Here is a 17,930-nt window from a genome sequence, read left to right on the forward strand (position 1 = left end):
CCCTGCATAATCTGACCTGACAGCTCAACTTATGAATTATAATTATAAATGTACTGTTGTGAATCAGAGTAAAGCATGGAAACTGTTTTGAACTTTTCATTTTTACTCAAAATCTTTCGTAGTGCACCTTTAATCGTACTATAATAAAATAATTACTGTAGTAAGTTATAAAGTATCACACGTACCTCTGTTCACCTTTAACTCAACATCACGACTCCATTTCTGCTTATTTCCACACGCATATTCCCCATCATCCTCTCTGCTGAGGTTCCTGATAAACACTGTGAAGAATCTGCTGTTTTCATCATCATACAGAGCGAATCTCTCTTTATGAACCCAGCGACGCTGAAGCTCAGAACTGATGCCCACCTTACAGCTCCTGTCTCTGCAGAAATAATTTCCTTTACGCTGTTCCTCAGTCTTTTTCTGGTTTGAAATCATGCACTCGAACATCAAACTCCCTCCAGCGCATCCAGTCACTCTGAAACAAAGTACCTGACCTGCCAAACACAAGTTCATTTGCTCTGGGTTATTATATATCATCAATCTAGATCATATAATATATTATTTGAGCCAGACTGACCAGTGAAGAACTGACCTGAGATCAGGCAGAGAGTGATGAAGATGAAGATGATGATGGCAGCCCTCATTCTAGATTAACTTCAGTCTCACAGATATCCAGAGAGAGCGCTGTATCAGATCACATATAAATGTACGCACATCCTCTGTCTATCTTTTTCTCACATCTCTGCTTCCTTATTCTCTATAACTGTTCCACCCATGTGCACCACTAACAGAGCGGTGAGTGTGGTGAAATGTGTGAAAGACATGCAGAGAAACATATATATAAGCATACAAAGACACTCAATGCAGATGACACATCACTAAAACGAGTGACACAGAAGTCACAAATGCAAAGCAAACAAAAACTGATCTGAAGCGATGAGTGATGATGGTGCTCAAGATTACAAACAGCACAGCATGAAAAACACAGAGAAAAACTAGATTATGAGAACCGGTAGAGGCCTGTAGTCGTCACTGGGGGAAATCAGAGAAGAATTGACATGAGGAAAAAAAATACTTTCTATAGTCTTAAAGTCGGCATGGACTGAAAATTCAGCCTGTTTTCTAAAAGCACATTATTGTAAATGATTCACAATAATAATTTAGGATGTGCACAATTGAGACGAAAAAAAAAATAAATACCAGTGAGGAGCATGTAAAAGACAGTCATGGTGCAGACGTATATGAGACGCTTGAGGACACCTGCAGCAGAAGCCATCAGTGCAACCTGAAGCTTTCTCCTGCACTCTCACTGAAGCTAAGCAGGGTTGAGCCTGGTTAGGACCTGGATGGGAGACCTCCTGGAAGACTAGGTATCTGCTGGAAGAGGTGTCATCCTGTGGTCTCAGTGGGTCCTAACACCCCAGTACAGTTGCCATAAACTGTACTGTATAAAGGGTTCATATAAGCTCCAGAAAGATAAGGGGTTGAGTAAAGCAGTCCCTACAGCACATCACATAACCCCAGGCCCTTACTTGATACTTGCATTGCCTTAACAAGATTAAAGTCTTGATGGTGTGTTGGTTCAGTAGGTTCACTCAGGTTCTTCCATTATTTTGCTGTTATTCTGACTCGATGAGATGATGGTGTTGTTGGGAATCCTCTCTCCCGAGTGGAGAGCTCGAACCATGGGTTTCTGTGGTTCATGGCGAACAAGGTTGACTAAGATGATGGCCTTTAACTAATACTGGTCACACCTCCTGAAGGTGGCTTGACCAATGCAAAGGTGTAATTTGGAGTGGGAAAAAGCTTCTTTGAGTGATCACAGTGGGTTGCCAGATTTATGCCCCTTTAAAATGCAATTGCTTTCCGAAATGATTCACTGTTTTAAAGCATTTAAAAAGCCACATGCTGATGACCCCTGCTGGCCAGAACAGTGTAAATGCAGTGAAAGCCAGACATACATAAAAACACTCAGTGCAAATGTTTTATTGAAAGTGTAATCTATTAAATTAAATTAACTAATCATCTAATACCATTAAATATGAAGTGTCTTTATAATATGTGTTATTTTATTAAATTGTCGGGCTTTGATTTATGGATAGCTCAGTTAATGCAATACTCATTTTTATTTATTTTTTTTAAATTACACAAATGTGTCATTACATGTCTACATATTTATAAAACTGATCAGGTAAAAATCATATACAGGTACTGGTTTAGTGGCCAACTATTGAAATTTTGAATAATTTCGAAACAGTTATGGGCCCGGTTTCACAGACAGGGCTTAGACTAAGCCAGGATTAGGCCTTAGTTCAATTGGGACATTTAAGTGGCTTTTATAAACGCACCCCAGAAAAAAAAAAAAAAAAAAAAAACATTACTGGTGTTCATCTTGAGACAAAACAATGACACTGACATATTTTAAGATATATCAGTGCAAGGTGCTTTCAGTTAAAACAGCTCAAACATGTTTTAGTCTAGGACTAACTTAAGCCCTGTCTGTGAAACCGGGGGATGATTTAACAAAACCTTGTTTACTGAAATTATGTGACTGGAAGTTTGATATGCACTCTGAATTACTTTTGCGAAACAAATTCACAAAGGTTTCAAAGATTCATGAAGCAGTGTCTTGAAAGCGAGATGGCCTGATCAGCACATGTGATAAAGGCACTACACACACTAAAATACACCCCTACAAACTCTTACTCTCACATTCTTGCAGTTCCATTTGTGGCCACTAGTCACTTGTCTGCTTACGTTGAGGGGGAATTTACTTGTTGAAGAAGTGTGTTCTGTCCTGTTGGACAGTGTTTGTCGATTCTGTAATAAAAGCAGTTATTAGTAAACCCACCCTCCTGTATTTTCTTCTCTTGTGTGGTTTTTGATGCCAAGTTACCACATATTTTGGTGAAGAGATATCACTGGTAAACGCATGAGAGCTGTATGATGCAGTAGCCTAATGGAAGAGAAAAGTGTCCGGCTACCAAAGTAAAACATGACAGTGATCAAGACAGCAGCAGGTTCCAAAACTTACAGTTTAATATGAAATTTGCTGCGCCCCAATAAGCCTAAATTCAAGTCATATGCTCAGTTGGTGAACTTGTTAAAAAAAACATTTTAACCCAAAGCCAAATGAGATATTTCAGCGTTTCAAGTTTGACTCAGACTTAAGGAGGCCAGATGAGACAGTAACTGACATTTTGTGTGCACAGGATTGTAATTATGGTGAAACGCTGCAGCAGATGCTGAGAGACAGACTGGTTTGCAGAGTTAATGATGAACGAATCCAAAGGAGGTTGTTGTCGGAACAAAATCTGACCTTTGATAATGCACTGAAAATAGCACTTTCCTTGGAGGCTGCGGATAAAAATGCACAGGACCTGTGAAATAACAGTACAGCAGCGGCATGTCAAAAGTTGCACAATAGCAGCACAGCTGACGGTGCAGTGAGCCGTGAAAAAGAAATGCAAGCCAGTGCATCATGTAAGTCATGTTACAGATGCAAGGGAACAAATCACACTGCACCAGATTGTAGATTTAAACAGAGAAATGTCACGCATGTGGTAAAATTGGTCACATATCGCACACTTGCAGAAATAAGGGTAAAATGGCAAGTAGAGGGAGAGAAAGAGACAGCAGATATAAAAGAGCCCAGGACGACGGTATTGTGCAAATAAAGTGGAGGAAAGTGACAATGATGAGTGTTGAAACATTCACACTGGGTTGCATTAAAGAATATATAGGGAAAGTTAACAGTGCAAATCCAACTAAAGTGCAGCAATAAACAGTGGACATGCAAATGGATGGGCACAAAGTGAAACTAGAAATAGACACTGGATGTAGTCTTAACATTTTAAATGGGGAGACATTCAAGGAATTGAGAAAAATAGGGAAAAACACAAAACTAAGACAGACTGAAATTAAACTGGAAACCTATCCAGGACAACAGATCAAAGTGAGAGGCAGGTTGCAGTGGAGTACCAAGAGAAAAAGAAAACGCTCCCTGACGGTCTCCAGCCCGTTTAAAGAAAAGTTAGGGTGATTGTAGAGGCTGCATCTCCATCTAATGTGTCAGAACTAAAGGCCTACCTACTATGGAAAATTTCTCCCAAATTTAGCAACCTGCCTGGCACCACTTGTATGAGCTTGTTAAAAAAGGAAAGCACAGGGAGTGGATGACAGAACAGGAAGAGGCCTTCCAGCATTCAAATATGTCGCTGCAATCTACGAATGTCCTGATACATTATTCGGCAGATAGAGATCTAGTATTAGCATGTGATGCATCACCCTATGGGGTAGGAGCTGTGTTATCACACAGATTGGAAGATGGCAGCGAACGACCACTAAGTTTCATGTCATGTCTCGCACACTGTCAGTGGCAGAGAAAAAAATACTCGCAACTAGATAAAGAGGGGCTTGCAGTAGTTTTTGGAATACAGAAGTTTCACAAATACATGTATGGAAGGTCCTTTACTATCTGCACAGACCACAAACCATTGATTTCACTCTTTAATGAGAAGAAACCCATGGGCTCTTCCCGAGTGCAGAGGTGGACTCAGGAAGAGGTGGAGGTCCTGAGTGCCTACGACTATACCATGACTTTCAGGCCTGCCAAAGCTAATGTCTGTGCTGATGCTTTAAGCAGGCTACCCATCAAGGAAGAGGCAATAGAGGAGAGGAAAGCTGAGCAAGTACTGATGCTGGATGTATTTGGTGATGCACCTGTGGATACTCCTGAAATTAGACATTGGACCTCTCGTGATGTGTGTATTATATCACTCAAATCACTATAGAAAAGCTCAGGCAAAGTTTTAGTGTATTCGGACTGCCTCGGATGTTGGTATCCGACAATGGTCCTTGTTTTACAAGTGCTGATATTGCAGCATTCGTGAAAAAGAATGGAAATGGCACTCTTTCACACTTCCTCAAACGGTTTATCAGAATCTGGCACATGTGGCATGATGATCTGGTCCACATGCTGCAATGAATTACAGTCCTTGTGTGGGCATCTTCTGTTTGCCAGATCTGAGCCACAAGCAGGCCACAGCAATGCCACAGCAATGCCACATGTCAGCCAAGAGCAAAGAAATAAACCTAAACTGGACCTTATCTGAGCCACAATACATGTATATGTTAAGTATAGAGTCATCTCAGCCTTAAAAAGCCTGTTAACAAGCAGAATCACTGAAGGAAAGAAGAGAACAGAAAAAGAGACGAGCAGAAACACAAGAAATAACTGACTTCAGTTCCTGTTGTGGCCATTAGGGTGTATGTGCTTATGTGCAGTTATTAGTAAACCCACCCTCCTGCATTTTCTTCTCTTGTGTGGTTTTTGATGCCAAGTTACCACAATATCCTCCCAAATCTTGGGTGTTTTTGCATCGATTCTTGGAGGGTGCGTCGAGGTGTCTGTATATAGTTGAATGTGGGATCTACGTATACATGTCTATGGTTTTATCCCCCTTATTTTAATGTAAGATTGGCTCTTCCATTTCTAACTTGAATAGGCTTCAGGTCTCATGAGCTTCCATTTAATTTATCTCTACAAAAACTGTGTTCTGCTGCTTGATACTGCAAGCTTGTATGTGATGATACGGCATTTTATACATCAGTTCATTCTGGTTCTCGAATCTGATTGGCTGAGAGGTCTTTTGCAGCTTTGCAATATTCTAGCATTATCACCACAGGAACCATTTCACCATTTGTATCACTCCGCTTGCTGCATTTCTCATAGCAAGTGTCATGGCGGATGAGCAAATCCCATAATTTTACATATCACCACCTTGGAATTATAAGGTTTTATCTGCATTCTGAGCAGTTTTGAGACATTGAGCTTCAAAGATTTTTCAAATTCCATTGGACTTTGTAGATTCTAAGTCACAGAATTAGAATATTTGAATAGCTCTGTGTGTGATTTTCATGATGAATGCAGGATGAAGCCTACACCCACTGGTCGCTCTGTGTGCATTTATATTAATATACTCGTGTCATCTGTAGTGTTGGGCGTCAGCCTATGAGATCTCTGATACATCGCTGGAAATGAGAATCTTTTTCTATCATTTGGTGATGGTGGTGATGAAGAAAAATCCCATGTTGCATAGAAATATTTCACCCAAAACGTGAGCCCTTGGATAATGCATGCAATTTGCAATTTGAGTGTCTACAGTTAAAGTGAAAAAGAAAGAAAAAAACTGCTTTTGGCATCAGAAGCTGCATAAATGGTGCTACCAGTGCTAATAGCGGTAGATATCTTAATTTATTGACTTAATATTTCTCTTGTGGACCATACATTGATGATCATGGGGGGGAAAAAATAAAAATACAAGCACTCTTGATAATCTGTGAATAGATCACCTTGCAATTCAATTTTGATGTGGGATGCAGTTTTGTAGTCTGTTTTAAGTAAGTTTTCATTTCTCAAATTTCGCAATCCTCACGCGCGTGTCAGTGTCGCAAGTGTGGTTATGATGATATCATTATAAAATTGGGGAAGGTGAATGAATTGTAGGTCCTAATATTAATTTAATAATAATAATAATAACCTTTTAATAATAATAAATAATAATAATAATAATTTAATACATTAATGGGAAAACTAGCCAAGATATTATCATCTTGATGATATCTTTGACTATCGTCAAGGCACGATACTATCTATCGGCACAACCCTAGGTTTCTGCATGTCTTTCACACATCACACAGCACTCATTGCCCTGTTAGCTGTGCAGATGGGTGAAACCATTATAGAAAATAAGGAAGTAGAGACATGAGAAAGACCAAAAGAGGATGTGTGTACTTCTGATGATAGTGACTTGCATCACATTCAAGGAACACACTTGATCAGTTCTTGTTGTCACTGGATTGTGGTCATATTTGGTTTTCTCTGGATATCTGTGAGACTGAAGTCAATCAGGAATGAGGGCTGCCATCATCATCTTCATCTTCATCACTCTCTGCCTGATCTCAGGTCAGTTCTTTACTGGTCAGTCTGGCTCAAATAATATATTATATGATCTAGATTGATGATATATAATAACCCAGAGCAAATGAACTTGTGTTTGGCAGGTCAGGTACTTTGTTTCAGAGTGATTGGATGCGCTGGAGGGAGTTTGATGTTCAAGTGCATGATTTCAAACCAGAGAAAGACTGAGGAACAGCATAAAGGAAATTTTTTCTGCAGACGGAGGGGCTGTATATCAGGCATCAGTTCTGAGCTTCAGCGTCGCTGGGATTATAACGAAAGATTCGCTCTGTATGATGATGAAAACAGCAGATTCTTCACAGTGTTTATCAGGAACCTCCGCAGAGAGGATGATGGGAAATATATATGTGGAAACAATCAGAAATGGAATCATGATGTTGAGTTAAAGGTGAACAGAGGTACGAGTCATAACGGTATATTAATTATAATAATTCATAATTTGAGCTGTCAGGTAAGATTATTCAGGGAAAATGTCAGTTTTATGACATTTGTCTTTGCATGTTCATGTCACTTCTGTAAAAAGAAAAAAAAACTATATGTAAATTACTTGTTCAGATGATATTTTCAGGATATATTTGTGATGAAGTTCTTGGAAGGAAGGAAGAGGATGGGGTCAGCTTGACTGTTGTTGGTGGTTTTTATTATAATAAATTCAATCCTTAAACAGTTCGTTGTGCACAAAGCATCAAAACATAAATAAAGTTGCATAAACTTTCACTCCAGCAAGGTTTCTTTCAGGTAGACCAGCTCCACCAGACAGCAGTCCTTCTCTCTCTCCTACACTCCTGTTTCTCCTGGCGTTTTGTACTCTCTCCACGCCAATTAATGAAACAAGAGACAGGTGTTCGTTATTTGCGTTTAACCCACTCACTCACCGTGCGTCTCCCGACTCTCTCTCCTGCAGCAGACTTCGCTGAACCACGCCCCCCTCGCCACAATATTACTTGTAAGATGTATGTTTTCTGTCAATATGTCTTGACAACAGATCTGCTTTGATCACAGACAACCTTGAATATACCTAAAAAAAATCAGAAACCATGAAAAAAAAAACTCACCTAGGAACTTGACATTTTGTGTTACAAGCTGAGATGATGATAGAGACCCTTACAGAACAAAAGTATATGGGAATATACTGCTTCTGATATATAACAATACATTTCCACATATGGGAAACTTCTGCTTACGTTTTTCAATATACTGCAATATACAGATTGACCATGTGGCTATATATTGATACATATAAAATATTTATAAATGAAGACAAAAATAGCATTACATTCATAAAGTTTTATCCTTTATTGTGTTTCATATATTGCACATACATGTGAATGTATTGTACACACATATATACACAATCATGAAATAGTTACAATCAGTGGTTACAACAGACTTCTAGTTCCCAGCATGCTTTGCATTAAAAGAGAGTAAAAATTAAGTGTTATTTCATGTGTTTTGCTCAATATTAATATAGGGGAAGATCTGTTAGTGTTTGATGTTGTATTATCTTGTAATTTAAAAGGTTTTCTGGTATGTGTGAGTTTTTGGGGTTATCATTGTGCTGAAGAGTAGAGCCTGAGGTAAGGCTGATGATTGGCTGAACAACATTAAGACTATAATTACCTTATTTAAAAAATTAAAAGCTGTGCGCGCTATAGCACATTGATAGTATCCTTGGTAGAAACTTTAGTACATGTAGGTGTGCTTTTGTTAACTAACTTGAAAAAATGAAACATTAAAAATGTAAATTATTATAAAATATAAGAAATGTGTTACAAAATATGAAGAGTTATATACTCCATTTTGATTAATTTGAGTAAAAAGGTGTTTTCTTTACCAAGAAAGTGGCAAGATGAAAACGTCTCGGTTACGTATGTAACCCTCGTTCCCTGAAGGAGGGAACGGAGACGTACGTCAGTAGTGACCGACGAATTGGGATATCGCTAGAGAGCCCCTATCAGCTTCGAGAGAACTAAAACAAGCCAATGAACATTGGCGTGCGATATTTGCATAATGCGCACCGCCCACATCTGGGGGACATAAATAGGAAGCAGATGCAATCGCACTCTGTTTTTCGCTGAGGAGACATCTGGTGTCCGCACTGCAGCGAGGGTACAGAAACTGTGGCGACGGGACGTACGTTTCCATTCCCTCCTTCAGGGAACGAGGGTTACATACGTAACCGAGACGTTCCCTTTCAGTTGGTCACGTTCGACGTACGTCAGTAGTGACCGACGAATTGGGATCCCAACTAAAGCGTCACAGTTACGAAACCCCTTCCAGTGCTCAGCGCAAGCTCAAGCCACCCGTCGCACCCATGGGACGGTGAAGGGGGCGAGCTAACGCAGAGAGAGTCTACTGCTGTTCTGATCTACCTGCTAAGTAAACTAGACTACACTGGGGAAGTGAACCCGAGGGGACGCTGCGGAGGCCACTACCTACCCTTGGGGAGGAATTTACGTGGAGAATACATATGGACTGACGCTAGGGCAGTACGCATATGAAGTCCCTGGAATGGCCCCACCTAAGTAGGGGGAGATTCATTTGACAGGTGACAGCAGAGTTAACTCTGCTCAGGGAAAGACACGGGCTCACCGTAGGGAGCTTGACTGTGGACGATACACATATGGGACCACTCACGAAGAGGGGTCACGACATATGGAACCCAGCCAACAGACAACGTCAGAAACGGATGTTGGCCTGGCAACAGACACTCCGCAATGTCCGAGCCGAAGGGGGAGGCGGAGGAACTCGACAGGGTTCACCGAGCGGGGAACACGACTGGAGTCAAAGATGCACGTATCCGGCCCAGAGGGCGGGAATGGCATTGCAAGCCGACACAAAGAGCAGGTGCAACGCGTCTACCGGCTGGTTGAAGCGAGTACACGGGAAGATACCGGCTCTACACGTAAGCTATACAGCCTAGCAAACGTGTTGGGTGTCGCCCAGCCCGCAGCTCTACAGATATCTGTCAGCGAGGCGCCTTGAGCCAGCACCCAGGAAGAAGCCACTGCTCTAGAGGAGTGAGCTCTCAACCTGAACGGGCACGGCATGCCCTGGGAAACGTACGCCAGGGCAATGGCATCCACTATCCAGTGGGCCATCCTCTGCTTGGAGACAGCCTTTCCCTTCTGCTGGCCTCCATAACAGACAAAGAGCTGATCTGAGGTCCTGAAGCTTCGAGTTCTATCCACGTAAACGCGCAGAGCGCAAACTGGACAGAGCGAAGCCAGGGCTGGGTCTGCCTCCTCCGAGGGCAGCGCTTGCAGGTTCACTACCTGATCTCTGAAGGGAGTGGTAGGAACCTTGGGCACATATCCGGGTCGGGGTCTCAGGATAACGTGAGAATCCCCAGGCCCGAATTCCAGGCACGATTCGTCGACCGAAAATGCGTGCAGGTCCCCTACCCTCTAAGCGAAGCCAATGCAACCAGGAGGACGGTCTTAAGGGACAGTACTTTTAACTCGACCGATTGCAAAGGTTCGAAGGGATGACCCCGGAGAGATGTAAGTACCAGAGTCAGATCCCAAGAAGGTAAGGAGGAAGGGCGAGGCAGATTTAGTCTCCTCCCCCCCTCAGGAACCTGACGATCAGATCGTGCTACCCCAGGGACTTGCCGTCAACTGCATGGTGATGTGCAGCTAAGCGGCAAACAAACACCTTGAGGGTGGAGGGAGACAGCCTTCGCTCCAAGCCCTCTTGCAGGAAGGGAAGCACAGATCTGACCGAACATAATCGGGGGTCCTCTCGCGAGAGGAGCACCATTCGACGAACAGGTTCCACTTCAACACATAGAGGCTCCTCGAGGAAGGAGCTCTAGCGGAAGTGATGGTGTCTATGACCGCTTACAGGAGATCGACTTACCCATCCAGGGACCACGCGAGGAGGTTCCACAGGTCAGGACGCGGGTGCCACAGGGTGTCCCGTCTCTGGTGCCCCGTCTCTGAGTCAGGAGGTCCTTCCTCAGAGGAATGTGCCAGGGAGAGGCTGTCGCAAGGAGCGTAGGTCCAAAAACCAGGTCCGAGTGGGCCAGTATGGAGCCACTAACAAGACCTGCTTCTTGTCCCTGACTTTGCACAGGAATTGTGCGAAAAGGCTCACTGGGGAAAACGCAATTGCGTGGGCCCCGGGGCCAGCTGTGTGCCAGGGCATCTGTGCCGAACGTGCCGCCGGTCAGGGAATGGAACCACTGGCAGTGGGCAGTTCTGGGGAGGCAAACAGATCTATCTGAGCCTCGCCGAAGTGCTGCCAGATCAGCTGGAACGCCTGGGGATGGAGCCGCCACTCGCCCGCAAGTGGAAGCTGCCGTGAGAGCTCGACGGCTGCACGGTTGAGCACACCTGGGACATGAATGGCACGAAGCGACCTCAGACGCTTCTGACTCCATAACGAGATGGCGGGCGACATGTGGCGGGAGCGTAGACCACCTGATGGTTGATGTACGCAACGGCCGCAGTGCTGTCCGAGTGGACCAGTACGTGCTTGTCTGACAGCAGCTCCTTGGAGCGGCCCAGTGCAAGACGTACTGCTAGCAACTCCAGGCAATTGATATGCCAATGCAGTTAAGGCCCCGTCCAAGGCCCGACACTGCATGCCCGTTGTACGTGGCCTCCAGCCGGTGGCAGAGGCGTCTGAGGAGACCACAGCATGCCTGGACACCTGTTCGAGGGGCACTCCCGCCCCCAGGAACAAGGGGTCCGCCCACCGGATGAGGGTGCGACGGCAGCTCGGTGTCACGAGGACACGAAGCGTACCACGCTGCCACGCCTATCTCAGGACCCGGCCGCGGAGCCAGTGTTGAAGCGGCCACATATGGAGCAATCCGAGCAGCGTGACCATGGCTGCAGATTCCATATGCCCCAGGAGCCTCTGAAAGTCTTTCAGTGGGGCCGCTGTCCTGCGCTTGAGGGTACTCAGGCAGTTCAACACCGACTGGACGAGGGGCGTAGTCCGGGTGACCGAGTCTAGCTCGAGACCGAGATAAGAGATCCTCAGCCCGGGGGCGAGTTTGCTCTTGTCCCAGTTGACCCAAAGACCCAACCGGCTGAGGTGAGCTAAAACCATGTCCCTGTGTTCGCACAACTGCTCTTGCGAGCTGGCCAGGATCAGCCAGTCGTCAAGGTAGTTGCGAATGCCCTGTTCCCTGAGGGGAACAACGGCCACGTCCGCAACCTTCGTAAAGATGCGGCGCGACAGGGCCAGCCCGAAGGGTAGGATTTTGTACCGATATGCTCGACCTGTGGCGAGGCAGAATCGAGACATGAGGTACGCATCCTACAGGTCGAACGCTGCAAACCAATCCTCTGGACGGATGCATTTGAAAATGCGCTTCTGCATGAGCATCTTAAACAGCAGCCTGAAGGCCTGAAGGCAGCCTGACAGCAATCTCTGCCCAGAGAACAGGTGCAATGTCCAGCGACACCTGAGTGTAGTGGACACCCCTGAAAACCGGAGGACACCGGGCGAACTGAATCTCATAGCCGAGTCTGATAGTACGAATGAACCAGCGGAACGGACTGGAGAGCACTATCCAGGCTTCCAGACACCAGCAGATCCAAACGCACCACAGACGTACCGGGGGTGGGGCAGCGAACCAGAGTACGGGGACCCGACTCGGACGGCATGGTAGCGGCCCAGAGTGTGATCAGACTCTGCGAGGTAGCAGTGCGTATGGGAGACGGAACACGGGGCACGGCCTGCACCAACACACTGACACCTGCTGGCGAAGTGAGAGGGGGCTGAGGGGGCGGAGCCTTGCACACTGCCAGCCACACCCACTTGGGACATGGAAGATCAGAAAACAGCTCTTAGTGGGTACCGCTGGACTCCGGAGAGCCAGAGGCGGAACAGACCAAATTCTCCACCTGGCCCTCCTCCGGGGAGGGAGCGATGCGGGCATCGATCCCGAAGAACTGTTTACCTCAGCTCCAGGTCGCCTTATCTCCAGGACCGCTACCCGCTAGCCAACTGGGTTGACTGCAGGCTGGGCGGGCTGGGTTTTAGGCCAGCTTGTGAGATGAGTGCATCGAGAAAGCGTACTTTGACGGCGACACATCCCAACAAGGCTAGCCAGGGGTGTTTCTGGACCACCAAGGTGGACATTGTCTGGCCAGGGGCCTGCGCTATGACTTGCATCATGTGTAGCTCAACCCCGACTCAGAACTACCCAATGCAATGAGTACTTTGGCCTACCCCAGACTTTCCGGGGCCAAGACTCATGCAGGGCAGAGGTGGTGTGCCCGTAGCACTGCCACCCCACCCTAGAGGGTAGTGAGAGAGAAAAAACTTGCAATGCCGATTATGGCCCCTTTGGTGTTCCATATTTGATGCCAAAAAAAAGGCCACAAACTAACAAGTTTTTCCATGCACTTCTGGGCTAAGACAGGGGGCGGGGCAAGGCGGGTACGCGTCGCACAATGCCCCCAGAGGCCCGGGAAAGCATTGTTGTCAAGTCTGAATCTGATTCAGCACGAGCACACCACAACTGTGGGACGCTCAACCTCATCTTCATTTTCAGAGCCCAACACTCTCTCCAATGTAGCAGTCGACATCTGACCCTCTGCTGAAGCTCTGACTAAGACGCTAGGTCCCTCATGAGAAAGACCAGCAATCCAAGCAGAAGCTACCAGCCATGTTGAACAGTGAACGTGGCCGCCCAACTGGACGACACACGGCGCACTGGGCGCCAACGTGGCCATGTTGTACTAAACATGAACCACCCACAAACACAGTCACAACATGTTTGCGATGCACTAGAGGAGTGGGGGGCCCACGGAGAATGGCTCGGCGGGTATTGCCCCACTGTGATCCCCTGGTCACCCAAGCTTATTAACCAAAGTAGTATTTTTCTGATTCAGAAAAATAACTAGATCAGGGAATAAGTGAGGGGACTCCACCTCATTAAAAGGTACTCAAGTCTCGACCGTGCATCTAGAGCGCCAGACAACGCGCAGGGTTGCCATAGCAACGTGCGCTGTCAACCGACAGCTCGACGGCACACGGCGCGCTGAGCGCTCAAGCCCTTAAGAGAAAGGCGAGACAAACAACACGCCGACGTGGGCATGCTCTCATTTTTCACGAGAACATGAACCACCCACAAACACAGTCTCAGCACGCTAAGCAGACATGAGAGAAAGTGATTGTGGCCGTCAGCGAGGATAGGAAACGACCGCCTCCAGAAACGCACAGACTGAATGACGTCTTGAAAAAGACGCAGTGTCTGTATGTGAAGTCTGATTTTAGAAATACAGCTCTTTCTGTGTCGAGACACACAGGGAGTGTCATGAGAGTGTGTACACACACACACACAGGAGACCGGCCCAAATCGCACACCAACTTTTATGGATTTACAGCGGAACGCTGTTTCACAGTAGTAGTTTCTGCCTGGCTCCTGAAGCTCACGGACTCTCTGCAGAGTTGTAACACCAACACGGTAAGGCTGCTTCTTTTCGTTCTTCAGACTTGTTTGAAGTTCAGTCAGGCTGTAGGACACCAAAGTGTTGGCTCCGAAGCGAAAGACAGAGTGCGATTGCATCTGCTTCCTATTTATGTCCCCCAGATGTGGGCGGTGCGCATTATGCAAATATCGCACACCAATGTTCATTGGCTTGTTTTAGTTCTCTTGAAGCTGATAGGGGCTCTCTAGCGATATCTCAATTCGTTGGTCACTACTGACGTATGTCGAACGTGACCGACTGAAAGGGAACCATTGTTTGCTGTTTCAAACTTTCACATAGCATATTTTGGTTAAAGAGACATTAAAAATTCAAATCTACATTTTGATTTTAAAAAATGTATTATAAAACATATTATTTTTTTTCCCAAAATGCTATAAATCCATGACACGTTTGCCAATATTCAACGAGTCATCTTGTTAAAGCATAAGTCCACTTTTAAATAAAATTTTCCTGATAATTTACTCACCCCCATGTCATCCAAGATGTTCATGTCTTTCTTTCTTCAGTCGAAAAGAAATGAAGGTTTTTGATGAAAACATTCCAGGATTTTTCTCCTTATAGTGGACTTCAATGGAGTCCAAACGGTTGAAGGTCAAAATGACAGTTTCAGTGCAGCTTCAAAGAGCTTTAAACGATACCAGACGAGGAATGCGAGTCTTATATAGAGAAACCATCACTCATTTTCAAAAGAAAAAATACAACTGTTTGCTTTATAAACACAAAATACCGCCTTGAACGTACTTCCGGTTTTGCATTCTTCAAAAAGCTTACGCTAAATGTCATACGTCTTTCCTATTCTAGTTACGGGACGAATTACGGGTTTAGTTTTTTTCCATAAGTAGAATAGGAAAGGTGTAGGACATACAGCGTAAGCATTTCGGAAGTATGTTCAAGGCGATATTCTGAGTTTTTAGTTTCACTTTCTGCAGTGAATAATTGACTGGGATTTGAGACATAAAATCAAGTAAATTATTAAATAAATTATTATTTATTATTGATAGGCCTAATTGATTAATAATAATATTTTTTTACGCAAGCCTCCCAAGTCGTTTGTCCATTCACTACTATTATAAAGCTTGGAAGAGCCAGGGTATTTTTTAAATATATTGCAGATTGTGTTAGTCTGAAAGAAGATGGTCATATACACCTAGGATGGCTTGAGTAAATCACGGGGTAGTTTTTATTTTTGGTGAACTAATCCTTCAAGCCTTGTCTGTGAAAGCAGGAGATAATGTTTTATATTTCAGTGCATGTCACAATGTTTTGTTGAAATCATTTTCAGAGTCTGGTTGTGGGAGGTCTGTTATGCAGGACGAGTATGTTGGAGAAACAATCTCTTTCCACTGTGAATATGATGATAAGTTTAAAACACGCACCAAAGTCTTCTACAGACTGAAAGAGGGTCCTGTCCATGTGCTGAACAGCTCACAATCATCACTATCATCTGAGGAGAAGATCATTCTGTCTGACAGTCGTGAAGATCATTTTACTGTGACCATTAGAGACATTTCTGCCGAGGATGAAGGAGTTTATTTATGTGGAGTGGAGAGATACGGATCATATTCATCAATTACTCACATAACCTTCATTAAAGAGATTCAGCTGAATGTTTACAGTGAGTTTAGTTTATTTTTAATGGAAAAAACCTTGCAGATCTAAATAAGAAATGTAAATCCATCATGACTTTTAATAATTGAATAAATCAAGAAATAAATCTCATTTTGCAGGTCGAATCGCTTCTGTCCTCGTTCAGGCCTACTCCAGTAAATCAGTCTTCATCACGTATAAATTTCCACAAGAGTTCAGAAGAAACAAGAAATTCATCCAGAAAGATTCATCACAGAAGATTATTGTTGATAAACAGAATCAATGGGTCCGTCATGATAAAGTTCACATGTATGATGATTCCAGTGAAGGACTTCTGAAGGTTTTTATCAGTGATTTAACCAAAGAAGATGGAGGGACGTATAAGTGTGGAGTGAATATCGCTCATCTGTTCACTGACGTCACACTGACAGTAAATCAAGGTAAAGAGATTCTGTCGGGAGATTCATCGGACACTTTCTTGCAGTTAAATTGAGTGATACTTTTGATATTATATATTTGTCATTGTTTGTGTGTATAGTTGATCATTTTCGTGCATCAAGTAAAGCATCTGCTGTTATTGGTGAAAGTGTGAATCTCACCTGCGATTTCCCTGAGAAACACGGCGAGACCTTCAAACACATCTGCAGAGAGAATGAGCAGAAGATATGTGAGAGCATCAGTTCATCAGAGCAGAAACGCTTTGAGTTTTCTGTCAGTACAGCAGGAGTTTTTACAGCGATCATCAGTAATGTGAGCAAGAGAGATGCTGGAGTTTACTGGTGTGGAGCAGAAACCAGAGACACGCATCTGACTTCTGTCTCTCTCACCAATCAACATCAACTCACTGTGACCAGTACGTACAGTCACCATAAACCAGATAACATGTGCATTCATTGCAGGATATAAACACTTTCATTCTCTTTGACTATTAGTGCCTCCAGTGGTCGGACGTGAAGGAGATTCATCAGAGATCAAATGCCCTTATAATGCAAAACATTCAAGAGAAGTAAAGCATCTTTGCAAAGGAAAGTGTTTCACTAAAGATGCTCAAAATATCATTCGATCAGATGAATTCCATGTGAATAAACCAAAGATTTCAGTAAAGGATGATCCTGAACTCAATCTCTTCACTGTGACCTTGAGTGAGCTGAGAGCAGAGGATGCTGGGATATACTGGTGTGCAGTGAGAGATGAGTTTAATCTTCACACTGAACTCATGATCGTCATGAAAGATGGTGAGGGTGTTTCTGGAGAAAATCTCAATGTTTCTGATCATTCTGTTCTCATACTCATATTTTCTCTTTTCAGCGGTCACTCGTGAAGCGTCTGTCGGAGGATCAGTGTCCATCAGCTGTAAGTTCATCAGGAATCACATGAGGATTTTCTGCAGAGGAGATCAGCCGAACATCTGTGTGCGAGACGGAGTTCGTGTTTCATCGAATACGAGAACAAATGGCCGATTCTCTGTGACTGATGAAACCTCAGCTGGAGTCTTTACTGTGAACATCACCGATCTGACAGAAGAGGATTCTGGGAAATACTGGTGCGCAGAGGAGAGTTCTGGGTCGTTCGTTTTCACTGAAGTTCATCTACATGTGATCGGAGGTAAAATACTCTTTCATTAAAAGGATTGTTCACATAGTAAATTCCTCAGTGTTGAATTAACATCGCTCAGTGTTCATATGGGAACCATCAGCAGGGTGTTACAGTAACACTGCAGCAGTGTTAGAGTTAATTAGATACTTAAGTGGGTAATTGAGTGATGATTGTTTGATTATTGAAGACACCTGATGATAATGAGCAGAATCACTGAAGGAAAGAGAAACACAAGAACTACAACTGACTTCAGCCACAGCCTTAGATCAACTGAAAACACATTAAATCTCTCTTAATAATAACCA

The 17,930-nt window shown here is 44.2% G+C and overlaps 2 protein-coding genes across 2 annotated transcripts in view; both read left to right on the forward strand.

The window, feature by feature from the left end:
* Positions 1 to 17,930, forward strand: part of LOC125271522 (polymeric immunoglobulin receptor-like) — a 50,915-nt gene that overhangs the window by 31,512 nt on the left and 1,473 nt on the right. Inside the window, exon 7 of the mRNA XM_048195559.1 lies at positions 17,338 to 17,634. Within this exon, the coding sequence (XP_048051516.1) occupies positions 17,338 to 17,634 (297 nt within the window). The remainder of the gene's footprint in view (positions 1 to 17,337; positions 17,635 to 17,930) is intronic.
* On the forward strand, positions 15,618 to 17,082 carry LOC125271140 (polymeric immunoglobulin receptor-like). Its single transcript, XM_048195129.1, has 3 exons — positions 15,618 to 16,057; positions 16,170 to 16,469; positions 16,568 to 17,082. The coding sequence occupies exons 1-3, from the start codon at positions 15,748 to 15,750 to the stop codon at positions 16,933 to 16,935; spliced, it is 978 nt and encodes a 325-aa protein (XP_048051086.1). The 5' UTR covers positions 15,618 to 15,747; the 3' UTR covers positions 16,936 to 17,082.

The sequence above is a fragment of the Megalobrama amblycephala genome, linkage group LG7, assembly GCF_018812025.1.
Source record: "Megalobrama amblycephala isolate DHTTF-2021 linkage group LG7, ASM1881202v1, whole genome shotgun sequence".
Classification (NCBI taxonomy): domain Eukaryota; kingdom Metazoa; phylum Chordata; class Actinopteri; order Cypriniformes; family Xenocyprididae; genus Megalobrama; species Megalobrama amblycephala.